Here is a 19,521-nt window from a genome sequence, read left to right as displayed (position 1 = left end):
GTGCGGGTCAGCTAGTATTACGCGTTCGATCCAGCGAGTGATGGGTGCCGTCCTGCGAAAAGTGCCACACATGGTGTGCTTGTTGTGGCGGAGGGGAATGGATGAAGTGGTGTTTATTAGACTACTTTAGCCCTGTTCTGCAAAGCATTGTCGTAATGAAGGAGGCTAAGCAGACCTCTCTCCCTGTCCTCTATGAGGTTATATTCCCAGCTGGTGTAATGAACATCATTCCCGTCGATGACCCCAGACATTGTCGCAGGTTCTTTATGTATTTACATTAAAATATAGTCTCAGGTTCTCTATGCGTTTACATTAAATCACAGTCCAATCCTTTCTATGTGTTTCCATTAAAATATAGTCCTAGGTTATGTACAGGTTTACATTAAAATGTAGTCACAAGTTCTCTTTGTGTTTACATTAACATATAGTCCCAGGTTCTCTATGTGTTAACATTGAAATATAGTCCCAGGTTATGTGCGGGTTTACATTGAAATAAACTCCGAGGTTTTCTTTGTGTTTACATTAGAATATAGATCCATGTTCTCGATATGTTTACATTAAAATATAGTCCGAGGTTATCTTTGTGTTTACATTAAAATATAGTCCGAGGTTATTTTTGTGTTTACATTAAAATATAGTCCGAGGTTATCTTTGTGTTTACATTATAATATAGTCACATGTTCTCTTTGTGTTAACATTATAATATAGTCACATGTTCTCTTTGTGTTAACATTACAATGTAGTCACATGTTCTCTTTGTGTTAACATTACAATGTAGTCACATGTTCTCTTTGTGTTAACATTACAATGTAGTCTGATGTTTTCTATTTGCTTACATTAGAATATAGCTCCAGATTATGTACGGGTTTACATTAAAACATAGGCCCAGGTTCTGATTGTGTGTTATGTACATAATGTGTACAAAAAAATGTCAATGTTATCCAGGGTTTAAATTAAAACATAGGCCCAGGTTCTGATTGTGTGTTATTTACATAATGTGTACAAAAAAATGTCAATGTTCTCCAGGGTTTAAATTAAAATATAGACTTAGGTTATCTTCTGTACACTATTAGTTATCTTTCAATGGGCTCATAGACCCCTTTTGTCTTTATAGACCCCTCGCCTTCGGCTCGGTTCGATATTAAACGAATGTGTCACCCTGACAATCTTTTATTACTTTGTTTTTGCAAACTTTTAAGTCACTTTGTGAGTTTGAGTTGTACTTGACTGCTTCAAAAATAGCCCATAGCGGACAATACACTTTGTAATTAGCACCCTAGCGGCGCCCTCATTGTCTGTTTTGTTGAATTTGCTGTCGTTTTAGATTGCTTGTAGGTTGTTTATCCTCTGAGTGATTGTCAAACCCAGAACTCTTGAGTATGTCGGACGCCATCTTTGTGAAGAGAGATTCTCGTTTGAGTTATCTCCCCTCGCATGGTTTTTATAGACCCCGGCATAGCGGGATCTATAGAAATATATACCCCGGCAGTTTATCCAATCAGCAAGAGTGTTACAAATTAGAAGGGTGACAACACGAAATGTTCGTGGATACTTTCGTTTTGGTTTGAAGCCATTTATATCTAATTCAATGTTGCTGTAAATTAGATATCCAGCTATTTGTGTCAGAAGCTTGTTTTGTTTGTTTGTTTGTTTGTGTTTAACGGCACATCGACGGCTGTAGTCATTTAGGGCCATGGTGATTTTTGTTGATTTTTTTTTTAAAACAAACATGTGAGTAGCGGAAATAAAATCAGATACACATTTTCATTTTTAAAAGCATTCGCATTGTATGTGTAGATAATTAAAATAAAGAGGCAAAACATATTTATCTAGTTAATTTAACATCCACTAAGGGACGGAATGGGTAAACATGTGTCCCGTCCCCCTCACTGACTGCAGTATTAGAATGCAATTGGGCGAAATGTCATTTTGATTTTTGACAGCTGACTTTACTGATACAACACACTGTGACTTAGTGCGTTGTTTCCAGCGGTTTAGAGTCGGACACCGGTCATTTGCACTTTTTACTTGTCAAAGGAAACAGACGTTTTCGAAAGCTCGCAAAATATGTTTTCAATTCCTGTTTGTGTTCAAAACAAACTTAGCCTTTATTATTCATACCAGACAGATGAATCTTATTCAAAATACTTCTAGCTATGACAAGGAAAATACATCAAGATACGTTCAAAGAAGGAATTGATCGACGGAAGACAAGCTTCCGAAGATCCGAAGTTAAACAGATTATCCTCTGAAGGCAGTTCCACTGAATCGGACTGGGTCTCTTAACTCCACTCCCATACGATATCGTGGTAGCTTCATCTCTGGGGGCGTCTCGTGGTTTGTTCAAAACACAATGACCCTAAAGGGACCAACGTTCCTACATCGGCTTCACTTTTCCGTAAGCCACCAGGAGCCGAGGCAATAGGCCGTCCCGACCAACTGCTGGATCATCGACGAGAGGAGACACATACAGTATGATCAGTCGACAAGAAAGACAGAGCGGACAGATGGGGTTGCTGAATTTCCTTTGCACTTTCAGTGGTACCTCTCTAGGGAGATATGGATCTGGAAATAATTCAGTCGAAAGAACCACATGGAGTGAGGGCCAGTGATTCCGAGCGGCTTGTCAATGACACAAACTGTTGGAGAGAGCTCCATTGGAATTCGATGCAGAGGGAAATATATACAGCGATCAGCCGTCCGGGTCGGTTTGATATCAGAACTCGTGATGAATGGGAATGGATGCGAGGAAGACGGAGACCTTGGCTACATAGAGTTAGATTTTTCTCCTTCGGGTTTTGCATGAAGTATTATGTTTCTTGCAGTGCTTATATGAGTTCACTCGTTGTGGATAGTTGGTAGATAATGGTCGACAGGCGTGACTGTCCAGCAACAACGTTCGTGGTTGAAGCTGTATGGACGCTGCACCATAGTCGGACTGAATCTGTTACAGAACCTTGTGGGGTTGGTGCATATATCGACTCGCAGATGCATGATGTCTTCACGGGTCAGGCATGGCGGGATTGCGATCTAAGTGTTCGGTAGGACTCATGGAGTCTTAGAGAGGTAGTTCTGTGTATAGAGTCCTCAACACTATTGGGGCGCGGACCTAAGCTCTTCATCCCTTGGAGGGGACCGTATGACATCTCCAAGGTTCTATCGCCATTGCTGTTTGACCATGGAGGTTGAATGGTGGCAATATCATTCGCCGCAGTCAACTGAGGGAGTGCGGGTCAGCTAGTATTACGCGTTCGATCCAGCGAGTGATGGGTGCCGTCCTGCGAAAAGTGCCACACATGGTGTGCTTGTTGTGGCGGAGGGGAATGGATGAAGTGGTGTTTATTAGACTACTTTAGCCCTGTTCTGCAAAGCATTGTCGTAATGAAGGAGGCTAAGCAGACCTCTCTCCCTGTCCTCTATGAGGTTATATTCCCAGCTGGTGTAATGAACATCATTCCCGTCGATGACCCCAGACATTGTCGCAGGTTCTTTATGTATTTACATTAAAATATAGTCTCAGGTTCTCTATGCGTTTACATTAAATCACAGTCCAATCCTTTCTATGTGTTTCCATTAAAATATAGTCCTAGGTTATGTACAGGTTTACATTAAAATGTAGTCACAAGTTCTCTTTGTGTTTACATTAACATATAGTCCCAGGTTCTCTATGTGTTAACATTGAAATATAGTCCCAGGTTATGTGCGGGTTTACATTGAAATAAACTCCGAGGTTTTCTTTGTGTTTACATTAGAATATAGATCCATGTTCTCGATATGTTTACATTAAAATATAGTCCGAGGTTATCTTTGTGTTTACATTAAAATATAGTCCGAGGTTATTTTTGTGTTTACATTAAAATATAGTCCGAGGTTATCTTTGTGTTTACATTATAATATAGTCACATGTTCTCTTTGTGTTAACATTATAATATAGTCACATGTTCTCTTTGTGTTAACATTACAATGTAGTCACATGTTCTCTTTGTGTTAACATTACAATGTAGTCACATGTTCTCTTTGTGTTAACATTACAATGTAGTCTGATGTTTTCTATTTGCTTACATTAGAATATAGCTCCAGATTATGTACGGGTTTACATTAAAACATAGGCCCAGGTTCTGATTGTGTGTTATGTACATAATGTGTACAAAAAAATGTCAATGTTATCCAGGGTTTAAATTAAAACATAGGCCCAGGTTCTGATTGTGTGTTATTTACATAATGTGTACAAAAAAATGTCAATGTTCTCCAGGGTTTAAATTAAAATATAGACTTAGGTTATCTTCTGTACACTATTAGTTATCTTTCAATGGGCTCATAGACCCCTTTTGTCTTTATAGACCCCTCGCCTTCGGCTCGGTTCGATATTAAACGAATGTGTCACCCTGACAATCTTTTATTACTTTGTTTTTGCAAACTTTTAAGTCACTTTGTGAGTTTGAGTTGTACTTGACTGCTTCAAAAATAGCCCATAGCGGACAATACACTTTGTAATTAGCACCCTAGCGGCGCCCTCATTGTCTGTTTTGTTGAATTTGCTGTCGTTTTAGATTGCTTGTAGGTTGTTTATCCTCTGAGTGATTGTCAAACCCAGAACTCTTGAGTATGTCGGACGCCATCGTTGTGAAGAGAGATTCTCGTTTGAGTTATCTCCCCTCGCATGGTTTTTATAGACCCCGGCATAGCGGGATCTATAGAAATATATACCCCGGCAATTTATCCAATCAGCAAGAGTGTTACAAATTAGAAGGGTGACAACACGAAATGTTCGTGGATACTTTCGTTTTGGTTTGAAGCCATTTATATCCTTTTGTGGTACAAACTCTCTTGGATCCTTCAAATGTTGTAGTTATTTTCGTGGCTCAAAAGGAACCAGGAAAACCACGAGTATTGATACACAGCGAACATTTCATATTATACAGTATTACATAGGCCCAGGTTTATTTTTAAAAGGTCCAGGTTCTTTAAACGTGTTTTTTTTGCAGGCTTTCTGCAATAATTTCGTAAATCTTTAGAAAGATTCTTTCTTGTTGGTATTTCTAGTGATTATTTAAAACATAAATCAATACATTCGGTAGACGATTCATCAGTTTGGTATGAATTATAAATGCTTAGTTTGTTTTGAACACAAACAGGAATTGAAAACTTATTTTGCGAGATTTCGAAAACGTCTACATGCAAGCAAAGAGAGTGCAAATGACCGGTTTCTTCGCCTCTACTGTTGAAAACAACTCACTGATTTCTACTTTGTGCCCCTGTGTGCCATTTTCTATTCGTATTGACTATTTTACAACAAATATGTCAAAAAGATAGATATTTGAATGTTTTAACTACAATGTAGATATATATATATAAGTTACCAGATTATTAAAGAAAACCAAATATAAAACTCGTAGCATGGTATATTCATTTTTTACACTTTATTTCATATTAAAATCTGATGAGCGGACGACACAAGTGGTCACATGACACTGTTTAAGCTTGGCTTAAACCGCTGGGAACATCTAACAAAGTGGAAAAACACGTGCACTGTACTATCAAAAAGTGCGAAATAATAGTTACCATGGATACGCACACAACAAAAACAACAGTTCATCAACAAGTATGTACAGGATTTCGGAAATTGACCTCTGATAAAAACCTGACACATGATGGCACTACGTCATAACAATCTAACCAATCAACGTTTTAGAAACAATACAGCTATCACAGGCGTTACAAGTGTTGGAACATTTGAAATCATCAAAATGAAACTAACGGAAAATATCAAAATAAAGATATATATATACATGTATCATGTATAACTTGTTTGACTTTTATTTGACTTATGTCCATAGTTTGGCTTATTGTTCTTAAACTACTCCGAAAGGATCATAAATAAAAATAGTTCTTTTACATGAAATTACATATGGAAATGTTGCATTGCCATTTTGATGTAAAATATTTGGCAATGAGCAGAAAGACAAGGATGATACGTTTTGTGTCAGCTGTTTCAGTTTACTGGAAAAAGCAGTATTCTTTCACCTTTCTTATATAACAACATATACAATCATGGAATGCATCTGATTTGTAAGTGATGATCAATTTGACATTACAGTTTGTTCTGGATTGTTTTGCTACAAGAATCGAGGAAGGCATTTTAATCTACATGACACAAAGGGATGACAATAAGTTACGATTCCTTGAAATATATCTCTTTACGTTTTTACAAAAACCATTGGTAATAACATTAAATTTGTTTAGAAAATTCAAATTGATCCTTTATGCACCGTAAATATATAACATATGTGAGAAATAGCACTTATGGTTATGTAATTGATGACATTTTGAAGACGTGCTTTCTTTTATGGTTTCCTGCTTTAGATTTGTAATATTTGATACTTTATAATTATTATTTGTTTTCCAAATTTTTCTTGAAATATTTTGTTAGTTTATAAAGTTATTTTTCTATTCACATAGACATCATTTTGCAGGTTTTCCAAAAATTGAATTCCTTTAAGAAAAAAAGATGAATATTACTGTAGCAAGGAAAAGTGCTATTTAAAATTATATAGTAATTAATGTCTAGAAGATAATAATTTTATGCTGTTGTAAAGTACAACACATATACTACCAATATCATTGGACCATACTCAACTATCATTAATAAACCATTGTAGTAAGTAAAATAGAAAATACCATTACTAAATCAGTAACTTTCAGTATAACATTCCAAGCACTAAAAAGCAATAAAGAGTGTCTTTGTCATTGAGGGGATAGACGCAGGCAGGCACAGTGATACAAATCGTTTTTTTTTTTTTTTTATCAAAACGTCAAAATAAACTGTAATCAACATATTTCGACGTTAGCACTATTTGGGTCAATACATCACACACATTCGCACTGTTCTCACGACATCAAAATCTTTCACCGGCGTGACACACAATAAAGACAATCACTTACTTTCGTTTTGTCTTTTACAAATTTTATAAAATATTACAAACCACTTCTTAAACATAATACTTGAACTTCACCGGTTATATCGAATACCTAGAAGGACTGAACACTGCGGGTATCAATACACGTTCAAATTTCTGCTTTGGGTTCTTTCTCCTGTACATCTAGTTTGCTAATAAGCATTCTTTAGATATTATTTTTGCATCTTAAGGATCCCTAACCTCCCCTTAATGCGTGTTTGGATATAACTGTAGCAGAGTTAGCCCTGGACACTGCCGTTGACTAGGTAGGTCAGTCGGTTAGAACGATAGTATAATACTCTGAGGTCTATGGTTCGATTTCTGCTTGTATGTTCTTTTTAATTGATTTCATATAGTGTTAATTGTTCTGATATTACTTAAAACAACTATATGCATTGTGAGGAACCTCGGGGGCCCCAAACCCTGAAGCCCTATGGCTGGACCAATGAATGCTTAATACATTCTCAAGAAAAACGAAAAAAACCCAACGATAGTATAATAATCTGAAGTCTATCGTTCGATTTCTGGTCTAGACCCGCTATTTTATTTTTTTAATTCAGAACATTATTATTGATCATATTTTGTTTGTTTCATCTTCATTTTTTTCATCAGATTCCAGTTAGGTATGACTTTCTTTTGAGAAATGATTTAACAAATTTAAAGCCATGTCGGAAAAAACGTTTCCTACACTTTGTTACAGTTTTGGCAGTGGTACATGGATCTTTAAATACCTCCATTTTTCTTGACTAGGAAATATGCTGCGAGATAGTAAATTAAGTTAAAATTGTTCTAGACAAATTCCTGATAAACAAATAAGGATATATGTTCCACGAAGTTAAATAGTATAAATAATATAAATACTTCCTTTTACATTTTTTTTTTCTTTTCTAGAATTTGTTTTGTTTTGTCATAAATAATGTCGGAATGGCATTTATTTTCTTTCTCATATGCATCATTATAAATCAAATAACAAAGTTCGAATAAAAAGTAACAAGATCTCTCGTGTGGAACTCTTTCGAGAAGAAGATTATTCACGTTAAAGTAATGTATATTGAGAGGAGGCCTCGGCATTACATTTGCAAATTGATTAATTGTATGGAGCTGGACATCCATTTAATGTACAACCATGTAAACCAACCTCCCTTGAACAATGTTCATAAACAAATGAACAAATGAGGACTTTCCCTATGAGTCTTAAATACATCAACTTTGACAATTCATATAAGAATGCTGGTTTAAAGTGGAAAGATGTATTTTGTATAGGTTTGTAGGTATTTTCAAGTTGATAACTTAAAGCATTTCTCGAATATACAATAATGCTAATTTTGTAAAGGAAAATTGATAAAATTGCATTTTAATCACATGATTTGTAATAATCAAATTATTATCTTAATAAGCAAAATTATATCCTCGCTAATTTTGAAATTCACTTTGTAACTAAAAAAGTATACCTACGTCATTAACAAACCAGCAACCTTTCGTAAAAGTTTGCTTTGCTATTTTGCTTTTATAATCGATGACTCCTAAGATTATCATCTATCAATGTAAAAGTTGTTGTTCCTTGAGTCAAAATCCTATTATGCACTAGAATTAATTTTATAGGTATAAACAAAAGGATAATCTCAAGTTTATGGAATAATTATTATATACAACAAACAACGTTTTCATTCAAATGATTTCAGAACACATTTTGCGGTAAAAACTGCAGAAATATATCTAAAACTATAATATACAAACCATTCATATCATTTAATCTATTTTGGTTGCAATAAACAACCTATGCTTGAAATGCACAACAGTTGAATTAGTATATATATATATATATATATATTTATGCCAAAAAATATCCAACAAAAATATGAAAATGTTTGAAAATATTTTGACTTCAACAACATCAAAAGGAATGATGTGACATTCGTCCATAACTTAACATGAGAGACGGAGACAAACTATGTGCACGTGGTTCAAGTAGTGAGGACGTAACCATAGCAACTATTATGTTAAGGCATATTGACGTAGAAATCAGATCATTAGGTGCGTTCCTGCAAATTAAATTATACTTATTTCTTATTTAATAAATCATAAGATATAATTAACGGACATTTTAAAAATACCATTTATTGAAGATGATAATGCATTTCCGTTCAACTTTAGAGTAATAATTTACTCACACACAATCCTAATAACTACGTCATATGCCTCTGTGTTCTACGTCATGGTTTATGTGAGACAATGGTGTGTTTACAACACATGGATAGACTGGTAGTACAAAAATAATCTAGTTAATAGTCATGAAATATGATCACGAGATGAGACAGGGTGATAAGAAAACGTCTAGAAAGGGAGCGAACCCGACAAGTACAGAGATTCAATCTGCGCAGGTGCTTGAAACACTTTGTCCAGTTTGAAATGAAACATCCGTTGGAGTCCTTCTCTACTAAGAGAACGGAGTTCCGCCACCTTGCCGAGGATGAGTGAGAAGAAATGGGGTTTCCTCTGAGCTTCACTGTTATAGGTGCAGTGATCTCGAAGACAGTCGATGATCTTCATTTGCAGTTCCTCCATTTTTTGTGGGTCCTGAAGCCCATGGCGTACTACAAACATAAAGGGAAAATACTAATTTTGGAATAATATCAGAATACATGTTGAAGCGATTCGATTTACATTTCTACGGTCAAGAGTTGTCTTATTTAAAAAAGAAACAGGCCCGATTTGTTAAGACATATCAACGACCTAAAAGTTTTAAAAGTTAGGATTTGTTTTCCTAATTTCTGAAGCATAATGAAGAGGGTTGAGAAAATATTTACATTTACTACTTATTCAATTTCCTGAAATGTTTTCGATTATCGAAATTGGCATTATCAAAATACAAAATCTTATCGAAGTCACATCGGAGAATAAGTGCTAAGATTTCTGGCTAAGAATTCCAATGTTTATGTTATACTTACAGGTAACCAATGCTAGTGCAGACATGCATGCGAGTGATGAAATGTCAAACGTGTTCCGGTGTAAGGAGAGACCGAAGTCGATGATAGAATCTATCCAGTCTCCGAACATATCAGAGCATTGTAATCTGTGTAACACCAGGCCGTTCTCAAATATGATCTTGTCATCGGCGGGTTGTACTCTGAAGTAAAAAAGTGAGAAAACATTGATTAGATAACGTTAGAAAATACAATAGATGCAAACTTTATGAAACTCGTGTTTCATCAAATATTTGATAGCAAATTGGACGCATCAACACAACAATGATCATTTCAATTAGTCTCTGTATCAAATCTTGTTATATAAGTGGGTAAAAATTACCTGTATGCTATACGTAATACAAAGAGTTCGAGTGAAGCAGATTGGAAAAGAAGTTCCTGATCTTCTTTGGAAAGATCACCGAAACCGGGTATACGTTCTGCCCATGTTCTGATGACGTCAATGCACGAGAGAAGTATGTCATAAAAGAGGCGTATACAATCATCGGTGGTTCGGGGACTGTCCTCGGGAGAAGGCACTTTGAACTGAAAGCAAACAAGGGCGATTCATTAGCAACAAAAAACCTCACCTCAAGAACAAACTGGCGTGCTTCAGCAGCAGAATTGTATGTAGTTATGTTGATGTGTATTTATCGCAGTACTTAAAAGTATCATTACTTAAACTGTTAGACATATTTTAATTGTTATGTTGTGATTTGCTTTGGTAGCTATGATGTTGCGCACAAAACTCAAAAGAACAGAAATAAGGTTTTTAAAATAAAGGAACATTTAATGAATTTGTTCTAATCGAATTATATGGGGAACAAAGAATAAACAATATCGTGCTTTACGACTGAACGAAATTGCATATAATGTACTTTTCTCAATCATTTTCAGTTAATGCTCAGAAAACTTACTCGTGAGTAATCCAGGTTGGGAATATCGGGACTTGTGTCTACATGCGCTCGGACTAAGGAAGTGATGAGGCTGACTGGTGGTGAGGGGGGAGATTCTTGTGGACTCTTTGGCTTTGACGGTAACCTTCCGCGTCGACCTTTTAAATTATCGGTTCGTACAACTGCAAAGCGAAACAGAATATTGTATTAAGGTAATAGCTCTGGATTCACACCGTATTCACACCGTATTCACAAAGTATATCAAACATATTCAATAAGTGCAAAACAAAGGTGTGTGTGCTTCCAAATTTATGTTTTCCTAGCTCGACATAATAAGAGACAGTCATTTAAAGTTTTTATTTATGTCAATTTACAAATGGTGATCATGCGCAATAAAAAAAAAACCTATTTGTTTCATCATACAGTTTCATTATTGACTGATATCAAACATTTATATTAAATCTTCACCTTCTTTGACCATGCCGACCGTTAGACACTTCTGAAATCGGCAGAACTGGCATCTGTTTCTCCGGCGCTTGTCCACAGGACAACTCTTATCCGCAAGACAAACGTATTTAGCATTCTTTTGAACTGTCCTCTGAAAACAATAAATATATAAGTAGATAAAATGAAGATAATTTTTAGCTTTTTTTGTCAAAGTAATAGTTAATTTTACAGTATTACCACACTGTCTTTTATGACTACATAAAAAATAATATAAGCTCTAGTTTTAATACATTTTCTTAGACTAACGGAATTTTATATCATCAATTTATAAACCATAACTCATATTTTGTAAGACTTAACCTATTAATCAACTGATGTATTTTTTTTGAAATTCCGAAATTGTAGTAATTTAAGAGACCTTCACATATATTGTATGCCCTACTTTTTTTAACTTTATGTGATGATATCATGGATGTTTACCTTGAAGAATCCCTTGCAGCCTTCACAAGTCCTTACGCCATAATGTTGGCAAACTGCATTATCTCCGCAAACAGCACACATTAAAGCCTCCTTTTGGGGTTGTTCCCTTCCGGGGGACGAGCGAGTAGAGCTGGGCGTGGAGGGCGTTGTTGGTGACTGTATATGGTACTTCTGTAGTTCTCCACTGTAACCAAGGATACGAAAGATTATTTATAGCGGAAATAAACTTAACGATAGTTTGTATCAAAGAAAATCATTAACGAGTTTTTTTGGTTGTCATTTAAGGTTTCTGTGTCATTTCAGATTTATGAAAACGGGTCAGTGATGTTTGTATGTATAGCTAGGTAATGTGAGTGGCAGTGAAACTTCATAAACCACATGTAAAGAAATTGATGTTATTTTCACGTGTTTATGTAAATTTGGCACATAATGAACTTTTGCAATTATTTAATGTTTAGAAAATGAGCTTTGTCAAGCTCCGTTAAAGTCAGGTGGAATTTGAACAGGTTTAGTATACATGTTATATACATATCCAAAACATGTACACTCTCATAAACTGAATAATTGGCTGGAAGAATCACCAGTTTTGGTTTGGGAGTTAATTTGCGTCATCATTGCGTTGTTGCATTGTGGTAGTACAATGTTACAAATCAAACGTTTCTGTTATGGTATCAATACAATGTATAACAGTTTGTGTATATAACAAAACAAAATAATACTTGGCCATTTACAAAGGTGCTTTATGATAAATGATGACATAATTGTTTACTTTGTTGTGTATTTATTTAACGATTAACTTGAGTATATTTCACAAAAAAACGGAGTGTACTGTAAATAAACCGCGAAGCGGTTTTGTGTTATTGCTCCATAACATAAAAATTTATTCAAGTTAATTCTTATAATTTAATCTACTATACACAATCCCTGTGGAAATCCACTTTTATTGATGGACTCATTTCTCTCAGAAATTATTACGCCGCTGTATCAGCCAATCAAAAGCGACGTTACCAACGGCGGTGTCATTTTTTACGTTATGGGCTACCAACATAAATCTGTAAGCCAACGAAAATGCTTGTTACAAGCAAGATTACATTATTATCTATTATCTTACCTATCCGAGGCCCTTGATGGCATCGCGATGGTCAAGGCGGGTCGACGTGCAAATTGGGGACGTCCAGAATGTACGTTTATCTCCCCCTGATAGGCTGGCCCACCGACAGGTGGCCTTTCACTAATGTTATAACAACTTTCAGAATGAGGTAATGTCCTGTTCCCGTAAAAGTTTGGGTTGTACCCTTGGAAACCACCACTTTCACGAGCATATAAACCTGAGTTTTCACTGAATGTCTGGGGCGAGGAGAAGGTAGGCTGTTTTTGGTCCATGTCTGTGAACCCCGTTGATTGAGGAGATAAATAAAGGTCGTGGGGTGGGGTATAATTGCAATGTCTTTGGAAAGGTTTTTGTGTTTCGCTGCTAAGACGCTGTTGGAAAAAACCACAATCCGGTGCAGGGAAAGTCTGAAAACTTCCCTCGTAAGTCATAATTGGCTCCGTGTATTTCTGTATCTGTTGCGGAGGTTGGGTGTCTACTGTACTTGTTGCCGGTGTAGAATCTGTAAACACATTGAATTGTTTTCCGATTCCACTGTCTTTTTCGAACATAAAGGTACCCTCGTAGCTATAAGACTCGGGGTAACTTTGGCTATGACTCGTTGTTGCGAAACTCTGCGGCTGCGTGTCGAAGCCCCCGTGAAACCCCGTGTCGACCCCACTTTCAGCGAGGGAGAATCCCGCTTCCGAAGAGTAGTCGGCCATAGGAAAGCTCGACGTCGGGAATATTCCAATCTCGGCAGACATGGCGGGCTGTGTGCTACATGTCGTGTAGGTTGACCCGAGGTCACTTGAAAACCCGGATGAAGCCGTGCTGTAGGAGGCCTACAATGAAGTAACACGATGAAATCTTTGTTTGTAACATATATTATACACCCTTAGCATATAGAAATACTGATCGATAATCTTTTCATCTTAAAATGAGACTAGCAAACCGAAGATAATTTTTCTTGCTTCGAATGTGTTTAAATAGTCTTATCACTGCATGAATCGCAATCCAGGCTAAGATACTAATTGCACAGTAGAAACCAGAATAGACAGAAGATGCAATACATTTATCTAATGAAGTTATAAATATGTCTATTGTTTATAGCCTGGATTATTTCAATCATTATTACTATGAGTCCGACGTGGAAATTCGAATACATGTCTAGATTATACATGCCGAATTTGTATTCAAATGATATATAATATGAACTGTGTCGATGCAGACACATGGAATATAAGTGAACCACTAATAATATGTTAAACGGGTATTAAACAAAACAGATTAATTCACCCATAATGACAAATTTGGTTGGAATAGTTCATTGCAAAATTTCTGGTGTGAATAAAGATAAATTTAATTTTAATCAAGATATGTCGAGAAACGCTACGATTACTTGTACGAATTGTTCGTAGTTAAAATCACAGATAAAACCCATCAGATCAACCAAAAGCTATTGAATCATTTTAAGTTGAACACGTGCACACATTTATACCAGTATAAGCCACCAGCCTGGTACAGCGAGCTTTTATATCGCCGCACACTAAAACGGCCCATTATGAACTGCACTATCGTTGCACAAATACTTAGCACACATAGAGCCGTTCACAGGCATTTAACGGGCAATTACATTAACGGAACAAAACAAACTGAAAAAGTGTGAAAAACGTTAAGTTCACCGTTATTAGAGTTTCTTCCCTTTAAACGGGACAACTATATGATACAATTAAAATACTGAAAATACATTAAGCTTAAACAAATCTAAAAGGCGCAGGGAATTTAAAGATTCGTCAAGGGGAAAATACAAACGGTCATAGAATAGGTGAAAGACTATGATTCTTCGAATTTGAAGCGTAATAAAAATGTAGTATTAAGAATATTAATACATTGAGGTATCACAGACATCATTAATATAATCAGATGAGTGGCAATCGCTGCCTGCTGTGTATCTCAGGAGCATACACCCGCTATTTGACGATACCATACACATTAAACGATCCGAAACGATCGTCATAGCGACGTCACGTGACAGAGACGTGGATGTCTGAAACATTTAATGAATGGTTCCTCTTGGGAGAGCGCCCTGTGCCCAAACATAATGTGTCAGCGGAGAGATGGCATATGTACGAGACGTCAATTAACCAATAACATTCACGTGCCGGCACTTGCTGGACCGTACACTAATAATACCCAATTTTCCCGTTTTATCTCCGGCTATTATGACAATTATCGGACTCCACACATATAGAGCACGTGCAATCTAAAATGTCAACACCACAAACCAGATGGTTCACACCATATCATCGCTACCGAGTGCCGTATTTCAAATTGTTTAATATTAATACGGCGGAATTTAATCGCTAGATAATTTTTCTCTATATTCTTTTTGTTATTCGTTCCTTAAATGAAAAATATCGGTTTAAATCTTCTTGTCAGTTATAAGAAATTTATTTTGTAATGTAACATATTAAAGCAGCTAGATCACGATGAAGTTGATGTAAATGTTTATAAATGTATGTAAAGTACGTTTTTTTCTACATATCTTGATTAAATAAGGTTCATGAACGTTCAGCGTTTTTCAGCAGTAAGTTGTTAGTCATTGAAACTAACAATATTTCACAACACAAACTTACGAAAATGAAATAATGGAAAAACTTACCTGCGGTTGTAGTAAAAGCATTGAGCTGTCGATGCTGCTGCGGCCCGGAAGTGGAGGAGTTGCGCCCCCTTGCGAGCGTGGAGAGTGAGGTATGACGACAGAGGATGACACAGTGGCTACAATGGGTCGGAACCTATCGAGACGTGTCGAAGCACTATCACGCGATTCTTCTGAAGGTAATCCTGAAATGATAAAAGTAAGAAGACCTTTTAAAATAACATATCACTTGACTGATTAATCGAACCTGATCTATATTATCACCAGGAAAAACATCTTTTTGTGATTCTGTCAATGATGTTAGACAGTCTTTAACATGTTTGGTACTGGTCCTGAACTGATAAAATCTAAAGAAATGTAATCACAGATAACGACCTGAATACATTATTGTAGATTGTCAGACGTAATTAGTTTTATTCAAGCGCATGAAATTGATTGCAGCACGAGATGGGTCTGATATTAAAAACCACAAAAAATTAAACGTCGGGACAAAATTAGTGTTCACTGTCTGTCAGATATCCCGCAACTTCGCCATTTTTTTAACTACCGTAGCTGTTTTGTTATCGCCTTACGACTTGTGGTTATATCGTCTAAAAAAATAACAGAAAATATGTTGCTATATTTTTCTTGAAGTGATGATAATGAATATAATTTATTCATATCTTCTAATAAAGCGTGCCGATCAAAGATCAGCTAATACAAGTGTGTCGTTACGTGTCCCTCACCCATTGTAACGCTTCGGGACGGTGCGTCGCTGCGCTGTCAGAATGAATACTTTTTTTGCAACATAAAATGTGGTTTTGGCAAACTCCTCATCTGTACTGTTGTTATTAATACCGGGGATTCTTTTAAAGACCACGAAGCTGCAAGACGAAATGTTTTTATAGATAACACAGAAAACTAGTCTGGTGACGAATTGTTCGGTAATTATCTAACAAGGAAGCGAACGCGCGCTGGGCATGCGTAGTACAGATGGTTTATATCAATACAAGATGATATTAGGAGTGTGTTGAAATGATAGCAATAATTAAATTAACAAAGATGGCAGGTTTACATAGCGTTATCAAATACACGTTTTAAAATAAGATTGAAGACCTTTTTCGTGCTTCAAATAATAGTGTACTACTTTTAAAAATGAGATTAGCCTTGTAATATATAAGGAAATAAAGAAAATAATGTATATTGGTTCATCATTTAACTAACATTAATACTTATTGGGTCACCATACTCAACTATCTCTTGTGCAAACAGGGTAATTTTAAACCAATTTTATATTAGTCATCCAAAAAATGTAATAATATAAAAATAAGCATTTACAATACCAGAACCTGATCGGAACAAATCTAATTTTTGCCATTGGAGATTGAATTCAGTAACTGCTTTTAGATAGACAGTCAAATAATGTTTTAATCAATTGAATAAGGGTTTAAAAGACTTTGACCAATTTTCTGATGGATGTGTAACACTGAGCACGGAATCACACTTTCAATATTCAAACACAATTCAGATCTGACCACCAGAGAAACCAATGTTCTTTTTGGATACAGCGCATGGTAAAACAAGACAAATGAACCTCACAATTGTCATTCAAAGGTTCAATTTGCAGTCGAACAGGAAATAATTCAAAATCAATTCTAAATGTCTACTGGGGCACAACATTAAATAATATCGAGAGGATATACCAACATATTATATTAAATTGAACACGTCATGGGCAATAGCAATATTTTCAAATCAAAACACCAGTTTTCAACCGATTTGGTATACTGAACTCGTTAAACTGAATCTGATATTTAATTGAAAGCTGAAATGATATTTAAACTAAACGGCGACTAATCGTTATTCGAACTTCTTGGAATATCTCGCTCATAGGGAGATAATTAAACGACTTTATTTATTACTTCCCAAAGACTATCAATCTTAAAAGGTAAGATTGATATCACTCTCACATTTTTTGTTCCCACAAATACATGACACGGAAAGTTGATTTGGAAACGAAGAATGTCTAAATGTTAGTAGATATTGCACCGACTGCAATACATATACCCACGCGAAAATCACGCTCAATCTTTAATGTAAATGATATTCATATTAAGCTTGGGGAAGATTTTCCTTATAGTGTTTCATATTTCTCGAACATTATTTTTACAACTTAACCTAAAGGTAGCAATTATCCTTTATATGCATGTAGAAAATGAGCCGAATCTGTTCAAAAGACCATCCATAAGGAGGAATCTTATCTATTGCGACACCCGTTTTGTTTGTTATCTCTGCAGAGCCGTGTAAGTTCACATTTCAATACGCTATTAAGATACACTGTTTGGTTATATATCTCTATCCAGTCACTACTTGAGCAGTCCCTAAGTTAAGATTTAACTGTAGGTATATATGACATATAAGATTTGGATTGTGTCACGGTATGTCCAAATGGGTACTTATATCATCACAAACTGCTCAAGTTCGAAAGAAACTTGTCTCGTTGGATAGACAATTATTCAAAACACTGCAATGCTATTGTTACATGGTAGGATATATTCATCGTGAGATTTCTACTTAAAATTATCCACAAATTGTTATTTAAGAACACAAATGAAATGCCCATGTGAATACAATTATAAAAGACATTGTCACAATCTTTCACCTATATAGACAATAAGGAAACACAAAAGAAATGTGCAATAACGATTCCTTAAAGACGAACACATCCCAATTAATGTTTCCGAAAGTATTTCAAATGTATTAATTATAGAAGCTTATGATGTATGCAAAGTTATCATGCGGATGTATTTAGGATAATTGCACAAGTATTTATAAAAACACATTTTACTACTCACCAGTGTGTCGCGGCGATGCTGACAGTACCCGTTACTAGTTTGAGATTACATGACTGTGGTGCTATATAACATATCATATTTGTCAGGAGCCAATGGCGATACGGAACTAGCATTAATTAGCTATCGATGATATTACTGGCTGAACACATTCGAGTTGCTAATCAGTGTTAATCTTACGACGTCAGTTGATAGAGACCCACACTGCGTATCTGTTCTTAATATATCATCACAAATCAATGTCACGATGAAAGAGAAGCGATTTTAAACAAAAATAGAATAACGATTATATAGGTATCCAACGTGTAACTAAGGCATGGAAACGTAGGTTGTACGAGAAAATAATTTTTGTTGTATATCAACTTATAGTTTGTAACAATTAACAATGCAGAATCACCTACATAATATTATATTAAAAACATTGAGACATGACATTTTTTCACATTTTTTTATCAAAATAAACTGAAGGACGACGGAATACCTGTTTTTGTTTTAAAATGGGAGGGGTTGGTATTTTATTCCGCAATTTCAAGCAATGCAACTTATAAAGTCTAAATTCTAATGTACAATTAGTAAATTGTTATGTCTTTATGCAGAGAAGGTTTGCGATTGGTTCTTTCAAAATGTTTGATGGAATGGACCTTTACAGGTCCTTAACTACATTATATATACAGAAAATCTTCCTTTTGCATCCCTAATATAGGTTTTAAGAGAATAGTATTCCGTTTTTTAATCTGACATACTTATACCCTCAATTTTTCTCCTTTCAGAGGTGTTGACACTAATGTTTTGTTCTTTATTTTTGTATTTTCTATCATTCGATCATACCCAGCCTTATTGTGCGTGTTGATTTGAAACATATTAATAATGTGAAATCACTTTCGTCGTAAATCAATTTATCACCATCGCCTTCAGCGTCAACATTATAATACATTTTGTTTTGTTTTGATATTGCAATACGTTTAGGTATTGGGTATCTAATTAACCACTTTTCTATTACAATAAGCTGGCATTTGACGGTGTCATGGGATTGAGCAAGACGAGTGACAACCATATTGACGAACGGGAGTAAGCAGCTCGGATGGGACCACTAAATATCAGAGGTGACGAGCACAGATGGACATACGCCAGGCCCAAAGTGTAAGGTTCAGGGTAAAACAAAAATATAAACCATTGCTTTAACAAAAAACTACAAA

At 35.6% G+C, this 19,521-nt stretch overlaps 1 protein-coding gene across 1 annotated transcript; it reads right to left on the bottom strand.

Annotated features, from left to right (window-relative positions):
* Positions 1-8,461: 8,461 nt before the first annotated feature.
* Positions 8,462-18,352, bottom strand: LOC110449384 (probable nuclear hormone receptor HR38). The gene is made up of 9 exons (XM_021496236.1): positions 18,329-18,352; positions 15,498-15,679; positions 12,854-13,677; positions 11,743-11,926; positions 11,284-11,413; positions 10,837-10,997; positions 10,263-10,465; positions 9,905-10,083; positions 8,462-9,550 (listed from the first exon to the last, which is right to left on the bottom strand). The coding sequence occupies exons 2-9, from the start codon at positions 15,516-15,518 to the stop codon at positions 9,291-9,293; spliced, it is 1,962 nt and encodes a 653-aa protein (XP_021351911.1). The 5' UTR covers positions 15,519-15,679; positions 18,329-18,352; the 3' UTR covers positions 8,462-9,290.
* Positions 18,353-19,521: the final 1,169 nt, after the last annotated feature.

Source organism: Mizuhopecten yessoensis, unplaced genomic scaffold (assembly GCF_002113885.1).
Source record: "Mizuhopecten yessoensis strain PY_sf001 unplaced genomic scaffold, ASM211388v2 scaffold4599, whole genome shotgun sequence".
NCBI classification, from domain to species: domain Eukaryota; kingdom Metazoa; phylum Mollusca; class Bivalvia; order Pectinida; family Pectinidae; genus Mizuhopecten; species Mizuhopecten yessoensis.
The sequence above is the reverse complement of the archived record's forward strand: the minus strand, read 5'-3'. Positions and strand labels throughout refer to the sequence as shown.

What these genes read in the sequence shown, in the direction of transcription:
- LOC110449384 (XM_021496236.1), bottom strand. Translation starts at nt 15,518, where the DNA reads ATGCTTTTACTACAACCGCAG. An exon ending in TGCTTTTACTACAACCGCAG is followed by an intron (nt 13,678 to 15,497) that starts GTAAGTTTTTCC and finishes ACTTCATTGTAG; the next exon opens with GCCTCCTACAGCACGGCTTC. An exon ending in GCTGCAAGGGATTCTTCAAG is followed by an intron (nt 11,414 to 11,742) that starts GTAAACATCCAT and finishes TATTGTTTTCAG; the next exon opens with AGGACAGTTCAAAAGAATGC.